Consider the following 21,433-nt stretch of genomic DNA (forward strand, 5'->3'; position numbering starts at 1 on the left):
AAAATGTACTTTATGGCGATGAGAACATGTGCAGGGACTTCTGATATTCTGTAGGACCATGTATTGACAGTGATAACGGAAGGAAAACATAGCTGCTTGTCCATAAATCTAGGTATCTTGGTTCTTCATATGTTCTGCAGTATTTTTAGGTGGCAAGGCTACGTTCCCATGATCAGTGTTACTCGCGGTTTTGACTCTGCGAGTCAAAAACACAGCGTTTTACAGTACATGCAAAGTGGATGGGATTAATAGAAATCTCATGTCCACTGTGCTTCTTATTTACGCTGCGTAAACTGACCTGCGGTACTTTTTTTTCCAAGCCGGAGCATGTCAATTTCTCTTGCGGGTACGCTGAGCTATCAGGGCGGAATTTCCCCATAGGTTTGCATTACATACAGAAAATCCGCAGGTAATACAATGGATATGTGTTTTTAGTACATTTACACAGTAGAAGCACACAAAATAAGTCTCTAAACAAAACATATCCGGTACCAATAAAATTGGTTGAAACACAAAGAGAAGAAACAAGAAGTTGCCCAAAGCAAAGAGGTCAACATTCCAATACACAAACACACAAATACAGACACAAAAATATATAAAGATACAGCTAGATAGGTAATATGCATAAACAGACGCTTGGTGTGAAGGTTATAATTATGCAGGATTTTATACCACTATAATCAGTTATAATAAACTTGTATTTTTTTGCTTGGGGCAACTTCCTGTTTGCTCTGTTGCTTGTGTTTCAACCAACTTTATTGAGACAAAAATGCATGCATCAAAAACACATCAAAGACAAATATTGGCATGAGGTTCCCGTGACGGGGTTGTAGGCATACGTCTTATGGCCATAACGCTAACAATAAAACCTCATATGTTTGTTTGTACAGGATACAGCCAGGCCCCTTTTTGTTCGGCCTTGCCATTAGAGTTTCTGTCCCTATGTAGCGTGCAGTGGGGGTACGGCTTGGCAGCCCGCCTGATCTAATAGTATGGGCGTCACCTAATAGGCTGCGGGTTTGTGACTGTGCGTCTGCTAGTGTGAACAGTGCTCTATGCAAGCCACTAGTGTGCAGTTTTACCATCCAGCCATTACCTCCTCCATTTTTGGAAGTGTGTGTGAATGGCTCTCCCTGCACCTGTGATGCCTCCACCTAGTGGGGGTTTAGCTGTATACTGCTGGAGTAGTAGTAGTCTTTTGGCCTGAGCAATATACAGCTGCAATTCCATCTTGCTGTAAGTAATGATATTTTCTTTTTGCTTTTTGATAAAAGACAAATACTGGAACAAGAATAAAAACCCGTGGAAGAAGAACCGCGCTGCTGCCGACAAATGTAGATCTAATACACCGGATAATGTAAAAGAGGTGGTTTAATTCTACGCGTTTTGAAGTGAAATCCCACCGATTCTGTGGATTTCTTGAAGACAAAGTAGGGTTTCATTTCGAAACGCGTAGAAATAAACAATTTCTGACAAATAATCCGGTGTACTGGATCTATATTTGTCAGCAGCTCGGTTCTTCTTCCACGGTTTTTATTCTTGTTCCAGTATTTCTCATTTGGCCTTAGGGCACGTGGATTCTGTGGCAGCTGCATTTCGCCTGTATTACTGTTTGTGTGTCACACAACCACACAAGGTGAGCAACCAGCCCTGTTGATCTCTCCTTTGTTTTTTCTGGGTAAGACCCTTTTTGCGCTTTTCTATCCACAGTTATTTATTTAAAAACGCATCAAAAACGCATGCAAGAATAAACACAATCAAAAACACAAGTAATCTAAGTTGGGGAATTTGTGCAGAAATTCTGCAGCTTCAATAATTCAACAACACTGATCGTGGGAACGTGAAAGGAGACTTCTACGAAGAAACATCTGCAACCCATGGCCTAGGAGGTACATGTGATTTTTTTTGGGCTACTTGCTTTTTTTGCAACTGTTGATTCTCCAGCTATTATCCAGCTAGTGCCACCATCAGAGACTAACTAGAATTTCTTTCCAGAATATCAGTTCAGTCTAATGTAAGTGCGGTATCACTTGGCCATATATTTTTTAGGTTATTTTCAGTTGTTTATTAGGAGCAACCTGTTGTGTTGAAAAGTGACTTGCAACCTTAAAGGGAATCTGTCACCAGGTTTTAGCCACTTCATCTGAGAGCAGCATAATGTAGGAGCAAAGATCCTAATTCTAGGGGTGTGTCACTTACTGGGCTTCTTAGTGTACTTTTGATAAAATTAATGTTTAATTAGCAGGAAATTATCATTATAGGACTACTTGGCCTGCTGCCAGGTAGTCCAGTGTATTCATGAGCTTTGTATAACTGCTAGATCTGCAGCAGAGAAAACATTGATTTTATCAAAATGACAGCAAACGGCTTAGTAAGTGGCACATCGCTGGAATCAGGGTCTCTATCTCTACATTATGCTGCTCCCAGATGGGGTAGCAACAACCTGGTGTCAGATTCCCTTTAAGAAGTTTGGCCCCTGTGCTTGAAATCTTACCTCCAGTTCCAACAAACCTCTAAGTTCTTGGGCAGCACGGTGGCTCAGAGGTTAGCACTGCAGTCTTGCAGCACTGGGGTCCTGGGTTCAAATCCCACCAATGACAACATCGGCAAGGAGTTTGTATGTTCTCCGTGGGTTCCTCCGGTTTCCTCCCACACTACAAAGACATACATATAGGGAATTTAGATTGTGAGCCCCAATAGGGACAGTGTTGCCAATGTATGTAAAGCGCTGTGGAATCAATAGCGTTATATATATATAAATTTGTAAATATTATTTTTAACGATATCTTTATATTAGCTAGTTATTTGCGATATACCTAATTAGGGGACTCTCTTGGGAATAATTAATAACTTTACCGTACCCTCTGGTGGATACCAGCAATAAAAGGCAGAAATCTCTGAATAGTAGGCACTGTTGACAAGTCTCCTTGGCTCCTATACCTGGTTAACACTAGAAGTCCCAGAGAGGAGTCATTTAACATTTCTACCTTTGGAACCCAGAGACGGGTCGAATGACCTGAAGGATTTTAGCTAACATCCTATAATCACCGTCTTTTGTTCTGTAATTAAGGCCATTACTGTCGCACCACAGGAGGTTGTTGTTTTCCATTGAGTTTAGCCATTTAGTTTCTAATTACTTCTATTCAGTTTGGACTAAAGGTCATTTGACCCTCTTTCGGGACTTCAGGGGGGAGCTTGAAATTTCTGGGACTTCTAGTGTTAAAGGGTGTGCTGCTTAGTGCTTGGCACAGTGAAGCCTTTAGTGGGAATAGAAGCCAATCAGACCAAGCAAGTAGCCCCATCTCCCAAAAGTCAACAATTATTGCTAGGGTTTAGTGAAATCTTTGGGGGTTTTTAGCTTTTTTTATCAGAAAATATTGTGTCTTCTAATAAAAATAATAAAAACATATTATTATGACCATTTTGTGGGTGAGGGGGGCACAATACTGTACATTGATACAGACTAGGAGTAAGCTTGAGCGTATACAATGTGCTCCTTTAGACTGCCAGGATTTTGGAGACTCGGGCTGTGGGTTCAGCATCAGAAGCTGATTGTAGAACAGCAGAGGAGGGATTTTCATGCTGTACCACAACCAGATGCCAATGCTGAAGAAACGGACCGTGACTCCAATATCTTGTCAAGCTGAATAAATAAGCACATTGTACACGGGGAGAACAATATACAGTATTACACCACCCAACGCTGGTGATGAGCGGCCAGCAACACCATCCTACCTACAGTCTAAAGTGAGCTTCTGATAATGGAACTGTAGCCATGTAGCCATTCATATATAAATACCAATCTAGCCAAAACAAGCCTCTATTACTAACTAAACAAACTGAACATGTTTCTGACTTTTTATACAACGACAAATATTTTATTCATTTATCCTTTTTAATTACTCCTGGAAAACCTCTTTATTGTAATTATAGATGTTTTTGTCTGATTTTTTCCCCCAATAACTGACGCTCTCCATATAGTTTTAAATAGATTTCTCCAAAATTGAAACCCAACCACACCAATCAAGAGCTCCTATGTCCCCTGCTTGAATAAAGTGGTGATTGGGCATGGTCTCTAATGCTGCATGTGAAGTCAGTGAAGCCGAGTTCAACACTCAGCTATTTCTGTCAGTCCCATAGACTTAAATTGGAGTGGCAGTGCACATTCAAATGTGGGATGTGGGACCCACATTCCTGTGATCATTTCATGATGATCCATACAATCAGACACTTATTAAAGGGAATCTGTCAGCAGGTTTTTGCTACCTCAACTGAGAGCAGCAAAGGTAGGCAAATAGACCCTAAATCCAACGATGTATCACTAAAGGCCCTGTCACACACACAGATAAATCTTTGGCAGATCTGTGGTTGCAGTGAAATCATGGACATATTGTTCCATTTGTACACAGCCACAAACCTGGCACAGATTGTCCACAATTTCACTGCAACCACAGATCTGCCACAGATCTGCCACAGATCTGCCACAGATCTGCCACAGATCTGCCACAGATCTGCCACAGATCTGCCACAGATCTGCCACAGATCTGCCACAGATCTGCCACAGATTTATCTGTGTGTGTGACAGGGCCTTTAGTTTAATGGGTTTTGCTGTTCTGACACAATCAGAGTTTTTAGATTTAGCCATGCAACAAATCTTAAAAAGCTAACCTCGCCCACACCAAGCTCTCTATGTACCATGTCTAAAGACATTGAGCTGCTTATCAGAGGAGGGGACAGATTTGGAGAGTGCCTGCGTGCCAGTTAATCACAGCAATGATAAAATCATTGGGGTGAAAAACGTTCAGTTTTAGTAAACAACAGAACATAGCTACCTCATGTTGTCCTCAGATTACATAGCAAAAATCTGCAGACAGATTCCTTTTAACACGCGTCACATTTATAGCTTGATTCAGGAGAAATCTACTTCAGTATAACATTAGTGGCAAGTAAAATTTATCAGGTTCACTTGAGCAGCTCATAAAGCAAAGCACATAATACAATGTACTCTATTTTCAGTGTATTTCATTCAGCATTCACCATCTATGACTAGTTCCATTAGCAGATAAAAATGTAACAGTTTTGGTATGTTTGATTTTAAATATATATAAATTCTAATATAAACTATCGTATATCATTAGATCATGGTTTATTAAGCAAGAATAGTAGGTTAATGAATTGGCTGTTTGCCCACCTTTTTAACAATATTTATGCCTATTATACTGCTCCTTAACCACACCTACTTGTTCCTCCAAAATGAACCCCCTTCTTACGTAATTCCCTCCCCCTCAATCAAGTTGGTCTCCCCTATACTCTTTAATCCCTCAGTCCGGCCTATACTATTTGAGAAAAGACACTGGCAAGCACAAGGATTTTTGCAAGCATCACTTAGATAAATGAAGCAGTAGCAGCAACAGCTGCAGCAATTTGGCAGAGTAAAATAACTTCTAATGCTTGACCATACATTTGTTCATCCTATGAATATATTGATCTGTATTTATATTCTTTGTACACGGATGGTAAGATTCATTCAGGTGTTATATTGTGCTCCCCTGTAACATTCATTCAGGTGCTATATTGTGCTCCCCTCTAACCTTCATTCAGGTGTTATATTGTGCTCCCCTGTAACATTCATTCAGGTGCTATATTGTCCTCCCCTCTAACCTTCATTCAGGTGTTATATTGTGCTCCCCTGTAACATTCGTTCAGGTGCTATATTGTGCTCCCCTGTAACATTCGTTCAGGTGCTATATTGTGCTTCCCTGTAACATTCGTTCAGGTGCTATATTGTGCTCCCCTGTAACATTCATTCAGGTGCTATATTGTGCTCCCCTGTAACCTTCATTCAGGTGCTATATTGTGCTCCCCTGTAACATTCATTCAGGTGCCATATTGTGCTCCCCTGTAACCTTCATTCAGGTGCTATATTGTGCTCCCCTGTAACATTCATTCAGGTGCCATATTGTGCTCCCCTGTAACATTCATTCAGGTGCCATATTGTGCTCCCCTGTAACCTTCATTCAGGTGCTATATTGTGCTCCCCTGTAACATTCATTCAGGTGCTATATTGTGCTCCCCTGTAACATTCATTCAGGTGCTATATTGTGCTCCCCTGTAACATTCGTTCAGGTGCTATATTGTGCTCCCCTGTAACATTCGTTCAGGTGCTATATTGTGCTCCCCTGTAACATTCATTCAGGTGCTATATTGTGCTCCCCTGTAACCTTCATTCAGGTGCTATATTGTGCTCCCCTGTAACATTCATTCAGGTGCCATATTGTGCTCCCCTGTAACCTTCATTCAGGTGCTATATTGTGCTCCCCTGTAACATTCATTCAGGTGCTATATTGTGCTCCCCTGTAACATTCATTCAGGTGCTATATTGTGCTCCCCTGTAACCTTCATTCAGGTGCTATATTGTGCTCCCCTGTAACATTCATTCAGGTGCTATATTGTGCTCCCCTGTAACATTCATTCAGGTGCTATATTGTGCTCCCCAGGAACATTCATTCAGGTGCTATATTGTGCTCCCCATGAACATTCATTCAGGTGCTATATTGTGCTCCCCAGGAACATTCATTCAGGTGCTATATTGTGCTCCCCTGTAACATTCATTCAGGTGCCATATTGTGCTCCCCTGTAACCTTCATTCAGGTGCTATATTGTGCTCCCCTGTAACATTCATTCAGGTGCTATATTGTGCTCCCCTGTAACATTAATTCAGGTGCTATATTGTGCTCCCCTGTAACCTTCATTCAGGTGCTATATTGTGCTCCCCTGTAACATTCATTCAGGTGCTATATTGTGCTCCCCTGTAACATTCATTCAGGTGCTATATTGTGCTCCCCAGGAACATTCATTCAGGTGCTATATTGTGCTCCCCAGGAACATTCATTCAGGTGCTATATTGTGCTCCCCTGTAACATTCATTCAGGTGCTATATTGTGCTCCCCAGGAACATTCATTCAGGTGCTATATTGTGCTCCCCAGGAACATTCATTCAGGTGCTATATTGTGCTCCCCAGGAACATTCATTCAGGTGCTATATTGTGCTCCCCTGTAATATTTATTGAGATGTTATATTGTCCTCCCCTGTAACATTCTTTCAGGTGTTACATTGTTATTCCCTGTAACATTCATTCAAGTGTTACTTTGTCTACTCCTGTAACCTTCATTCAGGTGCTATATTGTCCTCCCCTGTAACCTTCATTCAGGTGCTATATTGTGCTCCCCTGTAACCTTCATTCAGGTGTTACATTGTCCTACCCTGTAACATTCATTCAGGTGCTATATTGTGCTCCCCTGTAACCATCATTCAGGTGCTATATTGTCCTCCCCTGTAACCTTCATTCAGGTGCTATATTGTGCTCCCCTGTAACCATCATTCAGGTGCTATATTGTGCTCCCCTGTAACCTTCATTCAGGTGCTATATTGTGCTCCCCTGTAACCTTCATTCAGGTGCTATATTGGCCTCCCCTGTAACCTTCATTCAGGTGCTATATTGTGCTCCCCTGTAACCTTCATTCAGGTGCTATATTGGCCTCCCCTGTAACCTTCATTCAGGTGCTATATTGTGCTCCCCTGTAACCTTCATTCAGGTGCTATATTGGCCTCCCCTGTAACCTTCATTCAGGTGCTATATTGTGCTCCCCTGTAACCTTCATTCAGGTGCTATATTGGCCTCCCCTGTAACCTTCATTCAGGTGCTATATTGTGCTCCCCTGTAACCTTCATTCAGGTGCTATATTGGCCTCCCCTGTAACCTTCATTCAGGTGCTATATTGTGCTCCCCTGTAACCTTCATTGAGGTGTTCCATTGTCCTTCTCTGTAACTATCAGTGTGTTCCCCATTGCTTTCTAAAACTAGGGAGCTTTTCTCTTGCAAGAAAGTAGACTCCAAATGTTGCAAAATAGGTAAAATAACAAGCAGAGAAGATACTCAGCCTCCCCAAGTCCAAAGCCATATTTTCAGCTGCTCTGGTCTTGATTTTTTGGCTGCAATGGAGACATTACATTGACAGCACGCATCCTCATTGTAGCCAATCACTGAGTTCAGCAGCTATGCCAAGGTAGACAACACAAGCCGCCAAGTTCAGTGATTGGCGCTGGACTCAGGTAGACGGAATGAGTTGCTGAGCTAAGTAATTGGATCAATGTAACGTCTCCTCTGCAGCCCAAATACCAAGACCAAAGCATCAGTGACAAACGAGCACTGGACCTGCAGAGTGTGGGTGCCTGCAACGTCTTTTGTTTTACCTATTTTATGGCACTTGGGGTCCCATTTCCTGAAAGTGAAAAACTCCTTTAATGAAAGCAACTGGATAGACCGAGCACTCTGGAAACACAACCCATGTAATGCCAATAGTTATCAGATTAAAATGACCCCACCTAGAAACAAAGCAATAGTGCAGCTAAGACACATCTGCACCTCTTAATGGTTACTTGTGTTTTATCGCAGGCCTACAAGAGAAAGACCGAGGCAGCCAAGAAGGAATATTTGAAGGCCCTTGCAGCCTACAGAGCAAGTCTGGTTTCCAAGGTAACAGACCGAAATAATATTAATGTCCGTCCCCGGGGAATTCCCTCAATAACTTGCATTATTTAGAAGCAAACACTATGTTCCAGTTCAATATCACTGACTATACTTGGCGTATAAACATTGCTATAATTATATTACACACTTTTATTTGTACTGTTTTTAAGGTATGAGGTACATTCTGTTTGCATTATAACAAGAATGTTTTTAAATGTGGGATTTATATCACTAAATTATTTATTAAATTATTTATGTCAGTCAATACTTGCTTCCTATACACAATGTGTAGAATTATCCACATTGTTTCTTCCTATACAGTATATGTGGATATATTGAACAAGTATATGACTTTTCTATTACTTTTATTACTCTAGAGCTACACTGACCAAGGAGAGACGAAAAATTCCCAACCCAGTCAACCCTCCAAAATGATTCTCCCAAAGCAGTCCATGTATAATCTGCCTCCACAATCTTCATCACCATATCCAGGCCTGGCTTCATTTCTGTCCCCAGCAGACCTGCCAAGTTACCGCAGTCATCCTCACCCAAGTCTCTCCCGAAGCCTCAATGCCAAATCCATGTTGCCCAGCATCAGTGCCTCACCTCCACCACCTTTTCAGATAAGCCCTCCCCTCCACCAGCACTTACGCCACCCCTCCAGCTCTCTTCTTAATCAGTCCCTCAATATGCAGCAAGTACCACAGCCACCCATCCTTCCCCCATCCATTGGACTACAGTCACCTATGAGTTCATCTCCCACAGGTCAACAGGTAAGGAAGCTAATGCTGTCTGATTTTTTTAACTCATTAAGGTTTTCCATGGTCAGCTATGTTTTTGTCTTTTGTTTTCTGTAAATTATATTCCTACTTTCTGTATCTTAAAGGGGTAATCCCATCTCCAAGATCCTATCCCAATATGTAGTAGGTGTAATATTAATAAAATTAGCAAATACCTCCAGTTAGAAATGTAATATAGTTCCCCTCATTAGCTCTGTCTCTTACCTCATGTGCAGGGCATTGCAGTAGCTTAGGTATGCATGGTTATGACCACTCATATAGTGAAAGTTAGTTCCTATAACTATGGATTCCTAATTTACTGCAATGATCTGCACGAGGTGAGCAAAATAGCTTATCAGGGGAACTATACTACTTTTCTAATTGGAGGTATTTGCTTATATTCTTATTATTACACCTACTACATATTGGAATAGAATCTTGGAGATGGGAATACCCCTTTAGGCTATGTGCGCACTAGACCGTTTTACCCGCAGATTTACCCGCGGATTTGCCGTGGAAATTTCTTGAGAAAGATTAGAAATATTTCTGCAAACATTTCCCAGCAAAACCTATGTGTAAAAAAAATAGCTGTGCGCATGCTGCGGATTTTTCTCAAGAAAATTTCTTGAGAAAATTTTCTCGAGAAACTTTCTTGAGAAAATGAGCATGTCCATTATTACCTGCGGAATACCCCCGGAATTTCTATACTTGCATGTGTCAGGAACAACCTGCGGAAAATCCGCGGTGAAATCGTGGTAAAATCGCGGCTAATCCGCGGTAAAAACACATGCGTTTTTACCGCGGATTTGGTGCGTTTTTTTCCCGCAGGTGCGGGAATCTTCAACTCCTGGAATGTCTCTCAAGAAAGTTTCTTGAGAAAAAGGACATTTCTAGTGTGCACATAGCCTTAAGCTAATTTTTGTAAGGTTTTCTATGGCAATATTCTTCATCCAGTGGCTCTGAAGCCACAAGTTTCTCCAGGCTCTCTGATTGTGCATTTCAAGTGGTCATTACCAGTGCATTAGTGGCACCAGGGAGAGTAACATATCTATCACTGGGTCATATGTATTTCTCTTTTAAGTTAGTTTGACTCTATATATTTAGCTTTATAAAAAAAATTGTCTTCTTTCCAAAAAAAAAAGTCTGGAACACCAGAACTAGAACATCCATGTCTCTGTCTCACTTTAATCGACCTTAACCTGCTTCAGCAATTAGTCTGTTGTCGTCCCTACTTTTTTTGTCAATAGACCCTATATCTATCAACTCTAACTCTTGCATTTTTTTCACTATTATTCTAAGGACTTCTCACACCTCCCATCAGAATTTCCTAGCAACGTTGGCCCACGATCCCCAGCTTCCTCCAATCCCCCTGGAAGCACAGAGTGGGACAATGAGTTTCCCAGCAGAGAGTGTGGGATCAACCACTGCAGGTGAGTACTCCTAAGTACACAAAGACGGTCGATTTCCAATGCGCTCGAAAAATTCAGCCTTGATTTGTATTATAGGCAAGAAAATTAAATCTTTCTTTTCGTTCTCTCTTTTTGAATTTGAAACTGGAAATTTGCCTGATAAGGATGAAAAAAAAAGACAATGAGGCGCTATCTCAGCGTAGTAGGTAGTTAGTAAGATTCTTAAAGTGAGTGAAGGATTTTGCATTCACCTGGGAGAAGTGTATACAGGTTACTCACAAAGCCATTCCAAGAAAGTGGCTGAATGGAGTACAGCTTGTCCGATATGCTGCAGACTAATACTCCAGTGGGAATCCAAGAAGAGGAAATATTCAAGAAAAGTTCATTAGTGATAGCGCTCGCTGTCTACAATGGCGATTAAATTATCTGATAAGTGGGATTACTATCCCAGATATCAATAAAATGATTTATTCAAATTATTCAAATACAACGCGTTTTGGCTGACAACCAGCCTTCTTTTGGTATATAAGATCATATATACCAGAAGAAGGCTGATTCTCAGCTGAAACGTGTTGTATTTTAAAATCCCCTTTATCTCACCAATTTATGGCCATTGGAGACGAACTGCGGTATCCCCGATCACCTCTTTCTGAATTGATTTTTATCACAATGTTTTTAGAACTTTAACTTCATAACTTACAACACCAGTATTGATTTGTTATTGAACAATCTATAAAATCAGAGGCATAACCACAATTGTACTAAATTTAAAAAAAAAATTACATTCAATTAAAAAAAAAGTACACTACAGTTTTTTTTTAGGTGCATTATTTCACACACTATGATCTGCTTTTCTGTTACAATGAAACATGGTTGACTTAGAATAGCACAGACAACATTCAGATGACCCATGGATGATATCCAATGTTATTTGAGATGTTTTTACACATTTATTCATTTTAATTGGCGATTTTAAATAAAAAATTTAAACAAAACCAGAAATGTTGCCATTGTTTTGCCCATAGACAATAGACCATGATAGGTATGTTTTATATCCGTCATTGAACATGTTTGTAAATGAAATGTAGGCAGAGACTCTGAATCCAATAATGTTTAACATAGATTACTAGCTGCAGCCATTCTGACACAATCAATGCATTTAAATTTAGCTATGTAGTAGACCCTAGGGAACTGCCCCATCCACACCGACTCTCAATAAAGATTGCACATTGACAATGAGGTGTAAATCACATGAGGACATTTTCAGGACTGACATGCATGCAAGTGATTTTGAACTCCAGTAATGGTAATGACTAGGTGATAAAGCCTTTAGTTTAAGTAAACAGTAGCACACAGCCTGATAAGAGAGGCATGGTTGATCTTTGTTTTTAACCCTGACAGCATGCTGTCCTCAGATTACAAAGCAAAAACCTGCTGACAGATTGCCTTTAAGTTTGCTGGCCAAGCCCTGTATCTAAACACATTGGTATTGCAGAGTAGCTTCTTGGCACACCCAGCATCCAAGGATTCCTACATGGAGGTGATTTGGAGGTAGCATATTTTTAAAACAAAAGCATTAGAATCAACTCCCCGTTCCTAAGATTTCAAAGCTCTGATCTCAAGATTGCTGGGAATCCCAGTGGTCGGACCTCCATGTGATTAGCACGTTATTCTATATCTATTGGATAGGGGATAACTTGGTATTTTGGGAATAACCCTTTTATACAGTACTCAAAAAATATTTAATTACAAAGAACACCTGAAACCATGGTAGATAACAAGGCAAAAAAAGGTTTGACATTTTGTATGTTTTACTCCACATTGTGGAGAAAACTAAGGTAGAAAAATAAAAGCGCAATAGGGTCTTAACTGGCTACAATAGGGGTAGAGACAAGATTATTATCAACTCACCTAGGATAGTTGTGTGTGACACAACTACTATGCGTATCTGACAGATTGAGATAGCAACGATCAAAATAAACTGCAGTTCCTCTGCGCTGCGTTGATAAAAGAGAAGGACTCCATATGGATTACGTTGAGAATGGTTTACTTGTCTACATGTTTCAAAACAATCTAGCCCCTTCCTCAGGTAGACTATGATTTTGTCCTGAGGAAGGAGCTGGATGGCCTTGAAACACGTAGTCAAATAAACCATTCTCAACTTAACCCATTTGGAGTCCTTTTCTTTCATCGAGGCAACGCAGAGGAACCACAGTTTATCCTGATTGTCTCCTTACTCCACGTTGTAAAAGAGAAACACACTAAAGCTGAAAATAGTATTGAAAATATGTTTTTTTTAAGTAAACATGCTTGCATGGTGATAACTAAACTGTAAAACCAATATCTGAATCTCTCGTGTTTCCTTTAAGTACTCTGCCAGGAGACAAGTCTCTCTACCTCACCTAGAACCACAAGCAAACTTGTAAATGAAGGCTGAAGGAATGGACATTTCAGAGAGTCTACAGCACTGGACATCTAGAACAAGGATGGCACAGTCACCAAGAAGAGCAAACTTAAGTGGTTTGTTCTTAGCAAGCTTTAAAGAATTGGTTGGTTTGCAGACATAAACTTGGTGAAAGCAAGAAGCCAAGCTCCCATAACTTCTAAAGAACAAAAGAGACACCTCTTGTGACCACCATATTTGCTATGGAAAGCATGGGGATGAGTTCATCCGGGCATATAAAATATGTAAAGAGGTTTGTTAATATTGTATATTTGAAATGACCCCACCCCCCACCGAAACCAAACAATACTTCTTATAAGTGGGAAAACAACAAATACCTACATAAAATGTGCAAATATACAAAAAAAAACCATGGAAATGTGATAAAAAAAATTAAAGTATGAAAAATATAATTTGTTGAATAGTTGTAAGTAGATTTATCATGTGGTTTAGGACTGTGCTCAAGACATCTTTACAATTTTCTTTGTGTATAGAAATAAAGGAGTAGCTTACTTTATAGTAAAAGCATTTTATATTAATTGTAGCACATTTTTTTAGTTATACATAGGATGTGTAAAATACTGCCAAATTTTTGTTCTTTTTCTTTTTTTTTTTCATTTTTTAATTTTTACAGTATGAAAATAATTTCTATCTGTGCGAAGTCATGAATTTATTCTATTTTTTTCAGCCATAATTTCACCTTATTCTAAACTGTTGACAATAATTTTATTTATGAGAAGAAAAAGATACAAAGCGAATTTCTGATTTAATAATAAAACTGCTTTTTTATGTTTCGATCTGCGCTGAATTCATGTGCAGTCAGAATATTCATTTTGTTTCACAACTGCTTATTTGACTTTTCTTTTTAATAAAAACATTTGAAAAATGGGAATGAAATTGTGTTTGTTTCTGTTTCTTTAAGTAATATACACTGTGTGCAGAAATATTAGGCAAGTTGTATTTTAGAGGATTTTTTTATTATTGATCAACAACTATGTTATCAATCAACCCAAAAGACTCATAAATATTAATTAATATTTTTGGAAGTTGGAGTGGGTTTTTTTTTAGATTTGGCTATCTTAGGAGGATATCTGTTTTTGCAGGTAACTATTACTGTGCAGAATTATTAGGCATCTTAATAAAAAACAAATATATTCCCAACTCACTTGTTTATTTTCACCAGGTAAACCAATATAACTGCACAAAATTTAGAAATAAACATTTCTGACATGCAAAAACAAAAGCCCAAAAAATTAGTGACCAATATAACCACCTTTCTTTATGATGACCCTCAACAGCCATAGATTCTGTCAGTTGCTTAATCTGTTTACGATCAACATTGCGTGCAGCAGCCACCACAGCCTCCCAGACACTGTTCCGAGAAGTGTACTGCTTTACCTCCCTGTAGATCTTACATTTTATGAGGGACCACAGGTTCTCTATGGGGTTCAGATCAGGTGAAAAAGGGGACCATGTCATTATTTTTTTCATCTTTTAGAACTTTGCTGGCCAGCCACGCTGGGGAGTAGTTGGATGCATGTGATGGAGCATTGTCCTGCATGAACATCATGTTTTTCTTGAGCGATAATGACTTCTTCCTGTACCACTGCTTGAAAAAGTTGTCTTCCAGAAACTGGCAGTAGGTCTGGGAGTTGAGCTTCACTCCATCATAACCCGAAAAGGTCCCATAAATTCATCTTTGATAATACCAGCCCATACCAGTACCCCACCTCCACCTTGCTGGCGTCTGAGTTGGAGTGGAGCTCTCTGCCCTTTACTGATCCAGCCTCTGGCCAATCCATCTAGCCCATCAAGAGTCACTCTCATTTCATCAGTCCATAAAACCTTTAAAAAATAAGTCTTAAGATATTTCTTGGCCCAGTCTTGATGTTTTATCTTGTTTCTTGTTCAAAGGTGGTTGTTTTTCAGCCTTCCTTACCTTGGCTATGTCCCTGTGTATGGCACACCTTGTGCTTTTTGATACTCCAGTAACGTTGCAGCTCTGTAATATGGTCAAACTGGTGGCAAATGGCATCGTGGCAGCTTCACACTTGATTTTCCTCAATTCATGGGCAGTTATTTTGCTCCTTTTGTGCTCAACACGCTTCTTGCGACCCTGTTGGCTATTTGCCATGAAACGCTTGATTGTTTTTTGATTATGCTTCAAAAGTTTGGCAATTTCAAGACTTATGCATCCCTCTGCAAGACATCTCACAATTTTGGACTTTTCAGAGCCTGTCAAATCTCTCTTCTGAACCATTTTGCCAAAGAAAAGGAAGTTGCCTAATAATTAAGCACACCTTATATAGGGTGTTGAGGTCATTACACCACACTCCTCCTCATTACAGAGATGCACATCACCTGATTTACTTAATTGGTAGTTGTCTCTCAAGCCTATACAGCTTGGAGTAGGGCAACATGTATAAAAATTATAATGTGATTTAAATACTCATTTGCCTAATAATTCTGCACACAGTGTAATCTGTTTTGAGATCTTATGTTTATTGGTTGGACACTTTTTACAGAAAATCTTTGACTTTCCTTATAGTTTGATTTGTAGATGCAAAAGAGGATAGATTGTCTCAGTAAATTGCCAGAGGATCCTCCAGCGGGCTCAGTCTCTGATACAATAATGGGTTCCTAACCCCTTCACCATCAGGCAATTTTCCATTTTTTTAATTGCTGACTAGTCAGTTGAAGGGTGAGACTCTGTCATTTGTACCATCTTCTATCTTTGCTGGGAATGTACTAAAATGTACTATATGTTGTCGACTGTTGGTGATCCAATAAAGTCTTACTGGAGTGTGGTACGTTCACCCTGTGTTGTCTTCTATCCATGGGGAAGCAGAATTGATATTCAGTGAGATGAGCCCTTGTCCATTCAGTCTTTTCAAAGTCTGCCATGCAAGCAGACGAAAGCACACACTGACCCTCATGTCTCCACAACTGGTGGCAGTGGTGGGATACTACTCAGATCCAGGGGAACTTAAGGGGACTGGTGTTCACAGACACCATCCAAGGGCTCCACAATGAAGGAGGCATACAGGCTTTTCAGAAGGCCATAGGTGAGATATACACAGCAAGTTTTGAATGCCACCACGTCCAACACCACCAGCCTTGGGAAGGGGGTTGGAGTTGAAATACAGCAGCAACAAAAAACGGCAACTATAGGAGCTGTGCTAGCTTCGACAGATAGAATACCGAGCCACCATCATCCGATCAGGTTTCACTCAGGAATTGGTCAATTGGGATGACTAGAATGTTGTGGAGGATGCCAAAAACATTGTCAAAGTTGACCTAGAATAATTAATCTGCATGCTAGATCAAGGATGCAGTGGCAGTGTGGAATAAACAACCCTGTCCAAAGCAGCCCGAATCCAGGAGTTGTTGCTTACATTGGGGCCCGAAGCCTCAAATAGGAAAAGGAGCTGTGCTATGGAATTAATTTTGGGAGTTTCAGTTCCAATACCGCCAGCGCCAGCTCTTACCTTCACAATAGTCCACCCTCAAGGAAATCATCTACATGGATGTGCCAGTATTTACAATTTGCGATTGTCCTGAAGAAGGATTTGTTTTTACTCTGAAAGTCGTTGACAATAAATCACTATACAGGATCTGTTCTTCTTGTCTCCATTCCTACAACAGTGTGGTTTAACCCCTTCTGTCCAGTTGTTCTGCATTTACTTCCCAGTGGTGCTGCTGCAGCCATTTTATGTTTCTTCAGTAGTTGTGACTTTCACAACTTTATCAGGTCAGCACCTTTTCTGATTTTTACACTTTTTCCATCATATATAAGACCCTATTGTTGTACTATTTGTCTCCCCAGTTACTCTGCATTTAGAGAGTTGCTATTGATTTAGTAGGCCCCTTAGCCATCTCCAGCAGTAGTGGAAAAAGGTTCATCCTCACCCTCGCTGACTTTGCAACCCACTACCCAGAGGCCATTGCCCGGTCATCCATAAATTTGGAGAATGTGGCTCAAGCTCTGCTGGACATCTTTAGTCAAGTAGAGTTTCCACATGAAGTAATGATCAGGTGACCTAGTTTCAAAGAGAGATGATTCAGACCCTTTGGGAGAAACATGGATGTGCACCCCCCCAACTACCTTGAAGCTAACTATGTGAGTTCTTCAATGGAATGCGCAACCATCTCATTTGCCTGTATGTGGAACCCAAGGAGGAGAATGAAAGAAAAGCCTGCAACAGCTCCTATTTGCCTACCAGGAGGTGCCACCGGATTCTCCTGGGTTTTTTCCCCCCTCTAATTGTTGTACAGCCAAAATTTATGAGGACCTTTAGAGCTTGTTCAACAGGGTTGGGAGGGCACCTTCCCCACAGAGTCAGGTTCCCATTCTGGATTATGTCCAGAAGTTTAGAAAAACATGAGGTACCTCATGGCCATAGCCCACGGGAATTTAAAAGTAGCTCAGGAAAGGCAACAATGATGTTACAAACGTACTGCCCGATACCGAAAATTTTCCTGGTGACAGAACATTCTAGTACTAGTACTGGTACACAAAAAACATGATGCAAGCCAAGCGGATGCATTAATTCACCATTATAAGGAAATTTGGAAATACTGATTACAGTATGGCCCTGAATCGAGCAGGTGCTTGTGAACAGACCTACCATATCTACAGACTAAAAGCTTATGAGGAAAAGGAGAGCACTAATTTAGCAGTTTGTTGTCCTCTTTAGATGATCCAGATATCGACCAGATCCCAGACTTATTGGTTGACTCCAAAAGAGGAATGGGGATAACTGATGTCCTGTTGGGGAAGCGGCTTAGTCCATCACAGAAGCAGCAGTTAACAAACCTGATTGGAACATATAGACCCCTGTTCATGAGTCGGCCTGGTCGAACAACCCTTGGGCCGCGTCCTGTCAACTCTGGTGGAGCCACTCCACTCAGACAACCTGCCTACCCATATGACACCCCCAGTGTTGGTAATGATGAAGGCCGAGGGGGTTGACATGTTGAATATTGGGGTCATAGTTCCTTCCTATAATCCACAAGAGGACAAGAGTATTTGCATCTGTGTGGACTATAGGCGTCTCAATAAATTCACCATTACAGATGCCTACCCTATGCCTCGGGTGGATAAACTACTGGACAGTTTAGGGAAGTCTCAGTTCATATCTACCCTTAATTTGAGCAAACAATACTGGCAGATCCCACTTGGGAAAGAGGCTCAAGAAAAGTCCACATTCATCACCCTTTTTGGCCTGAATGAGTTCACCAGCATGCCATTTGGGATAAAGAACACCCTGGCTACCTTCCAAAAGATGGTGGACCAGCTACTAGAGGCATGTCAGGGATATACCCAGGCTTACCTGGAAGACATCGCTATCTTAAGTTACTCCTGGTAAGAGCATCTACATCACATGTCCCAGATGCTGCAAAGGATAGCCGAAGCTCAGCTCACCATTTGACCCGACAAGTACAAATGGAGATAGCTGAGGTACTATACCTGGGACATTGGGTTGGAAGTGGGTGCATTCATCCAGAACCCACAAAAGTAGAAGCCGTTACCCAGTGACCCCACCCAGTCAACCAAAAACAGGTCCACAGACTCTTAGGGACCACAAAATATTATTGAAAGTTTATTCACAATTACAGTACAGTAGCTAATCCTCTCACTGACCTTAACAGCAAAAGGTATGCCTACATCCTTATCTGGACCCCAGAATCCAAGTCAGCATTCCTCCAGATGAAAACACGGCACGTCCAGAGCCCAATCCTGACTGCCTCCAGTTCATTGTCCACACAGATGCATTGTATACAATACTTGGAGTCGTAATCAGCCAAGTGAGGACTAACGATCAGGAATACCTGATAGCCTATATCTCCCAGAAGTTGTTGGACTGGGAGAGGGCCTACACTACAATAGAAAAAGAATACCTGGCTATAGTCTGAGCCTTGAAAAAATTTCTGTTGTACCTCTACAGCAACGGGTTCACAGTCCTAACCAACCACAATCCCTTAAGTTAGCTAAATTGGATTGTCGGGGACAACGGACGTTTACTCAGATGGAGTCTGGCCTTACGGTCCTAAAATTTTTTGGACTCACAAAAAAAGGGCAAAGATCATGGAAATGCCGACAAGCTGTCCTGACACATGGAGAAGGATGATCGGAAGCCTATCACGACTGGCAGGCCCATCAAAAGCAACCCTTACCAGGATCCAGCAGTTTACAGGACTAATTAATCGGGAGAGAAATGAGATCACACAGCGTCAATCTGTCCCCTTGTACAGAGATGAGCTATTCTTAATTATGCCAGATGTAGTGTTGTTTTTTTCGGTAAATCGAGAAATATTAGCCATTGTTTCATGTCAAACCATTTAGTGCCTCTTTCTGTATGTTATTTGTGGAATGTCTGCTGATTTTGGAGTGCATCAGCATCCTGCAGTGTACTAGTCTACATTTGGAGGACAGTTAGGCTATGTGCGCACGTTGCGTACAGTCACTGCAGAAATTTCTGCAGCGATCTGAAGAGCACATGTGCTCTTTAAATCGCTGCAGAAATGTCCGTAGTGAAAAAAAAAAAAAGCCGATTCCATGCGCTCTGCCTGCAGCTCCTGCCATAGACAGAGCAGGAGCTGCCGGCAAAGCGCACGGAAGAAGTGACATGTCACTTCTTAGAACGCAGCGCTTCGGCAGAAGCCGAAGCGCTGCGCTCTAAAACGCCACGTGCGCACGGCCCCTGCACAATCTCCATAGACTGTGCAGGGGACGCAGGACGCATTCAGTTACGCTGCGCTAAAAAGCGCAGCGTAACTGCATGTATTTACGCAACGTGCGCACATAGCCTTATGCAGTTTAATAGAATCAACTAACAATGAGGGAACAGCCATGCTTGTCGCTCTCCTAATCCTGTAAGATACAATAGCCCTAAATGAGAACTGAGGGATATAAAAAGGGCCTTGCTCCTGTCACCAGTGTTATTCTACAGGACTACAGCCTAGAGTCCATGGAACCAGTTGGGAATGTATCATATGTTGTTGACTGTTGGTGACCCGATAAAGTCTTACCGGAGTGTGGTACCTTCGTCCTGTGTTGTCTTTGTAGTGTTCTGCCCATGGGGAAGGAATACAGGTATTCAGTGGGTTGAGCCCTGGTCCGCGCAATGCTTCTAAAGACATCAAGGCCAGCAGATGAGAGCACAAACTGACCCTCATGTCTCCACACCAAGAACAATTATTTAAGTGAAGACACAAAAGATATGCAGAAAACAAGACTGCAATACTACCGCCATACAGTGAATCTATAGTGGTAGAAACCAGTTCTAAACAACATGTTAAAGAGAGCCCAGTACAGCTAAACATACTGACTTACAGGTGATGTTTTTTCTCATAAAGTCATTCACCTTTACCATCTTTTTTACCTGGTTCAGAGCCATTCAACAGTTTGTCTGTAGCATTTCTAAGAAAGACATTTGACCTCTCACATTTCCAGCATTGTCTCCATTAAATTCCAACCTGTACACACTCTCCATCCTGCTGATAACCCAATTTTGAGCTGCTGCTGTATTTGTCCTTATTACTGTACCTGATGTGTATCATTATAACAGTGCTTCTCTTAATGCCTCGCAGAGTAATGCCCACCATTGTGCCCCTTTTATATGCCCATTTTATGCCCTATACATGGTAAAATTGCCTCTAGAAAATATTAAAGCCATCTATGAATGATCTAGAAAGTAATAGTATTCACAAGTAATAATTAGGGATGATCGAATACTTCGATTATTCAGCTTTGTGAATATTTTCCGAATACCTCGCCGCTATTCGACTATTCGATACGCAATGTAGTCTATGGGAAGCCCAAATAGTTCTAAATAGTTGTTATTCGGGTTTCCCATAGACTTACATTGCGCATTGAATATTCACGAATAATCGAATAGTGGCGAGGTATTCAGAAAATATTTGCGAAGCCGAATAATTGAAGTATTCGATCATCCCTAGTAATAATGCTTCCTATATGCCCCTATGACTGTAATAATACCCTGAGTGCCCCCTTTACATTTAATATCTTTCCTTTAGTTCCCTTAAAAATTAATAATGTCCTCTAATGCCCCAACAGTCCCCCCTATACAAAGTATGACAGCCCCCACAGCTCCTCTATATACAGCAAGATGTCCCTCACAGATCTTAAAGGGACAGTTTCTTCCAATTCTATTCAATATATTCTCAAATTCTTCATTTCCATTAAATCAGTGCAAAGATCACATCAATTGAGGAAAAAATGAGCATCCTGGTCAACTGTACGATGGT

The 21,433-nt window shown here is 40.9% G+C and overlaps 1 protein-coding gene across 4 annotated transcripts in view; it reads left to right on the forward strand.

Moving 5' to 3' along the window:
* The window catches only part of TOX2 (TOX high mobility group box family member 2), a 163,912-nt gene extending 149,853 nt beyond the window's left edge, over positions 1–14,059 (forward strand). For all 4 annotated transcript variants that reach the window (XM_075349919.1, XM_075349920.1, XM_075349922.1 and 1 more), the window contains 4 exons: positions 8,457–8,537; positions 8,909–9,304; positions 10,610–10,740; positions 13,089–14,059. In XM_075349919.1, the coding sequence (XP_075206034.1) occupies positions 8,457–8,537; positions 8,909–9,304; positions 10,610–10,740; positions 13,089–13,125 (645 nt within the window). In that variant the 3' untranslated portion in view covers positions 13,126–14,059. The remainder of the gene's footprint in view (positions 1–8,456; positions 8,538–8,908; positions 9,305–10,609; positions 10,741–13,088) is intronic.
* Positions 14,060–21,433: the final 7,374 nt, after the last annotated feature.

This window comes from Anomaloglossus baeobatrachus, chromosome 5 (assembly GCF_048569485.1).
Source record: "Anomaloglossus baeobatrachus isolate aAnoBae1 chromosome 5, aAnoBae1.hap1, whole genome shotgun sequence".
Lineage (NCBI taxonomy): Eukaryota > Metazoa > Chordata > Amphibia > Anura > Aromobatidae > Anomaloglossus > Anomaloglossus baeobatrachus.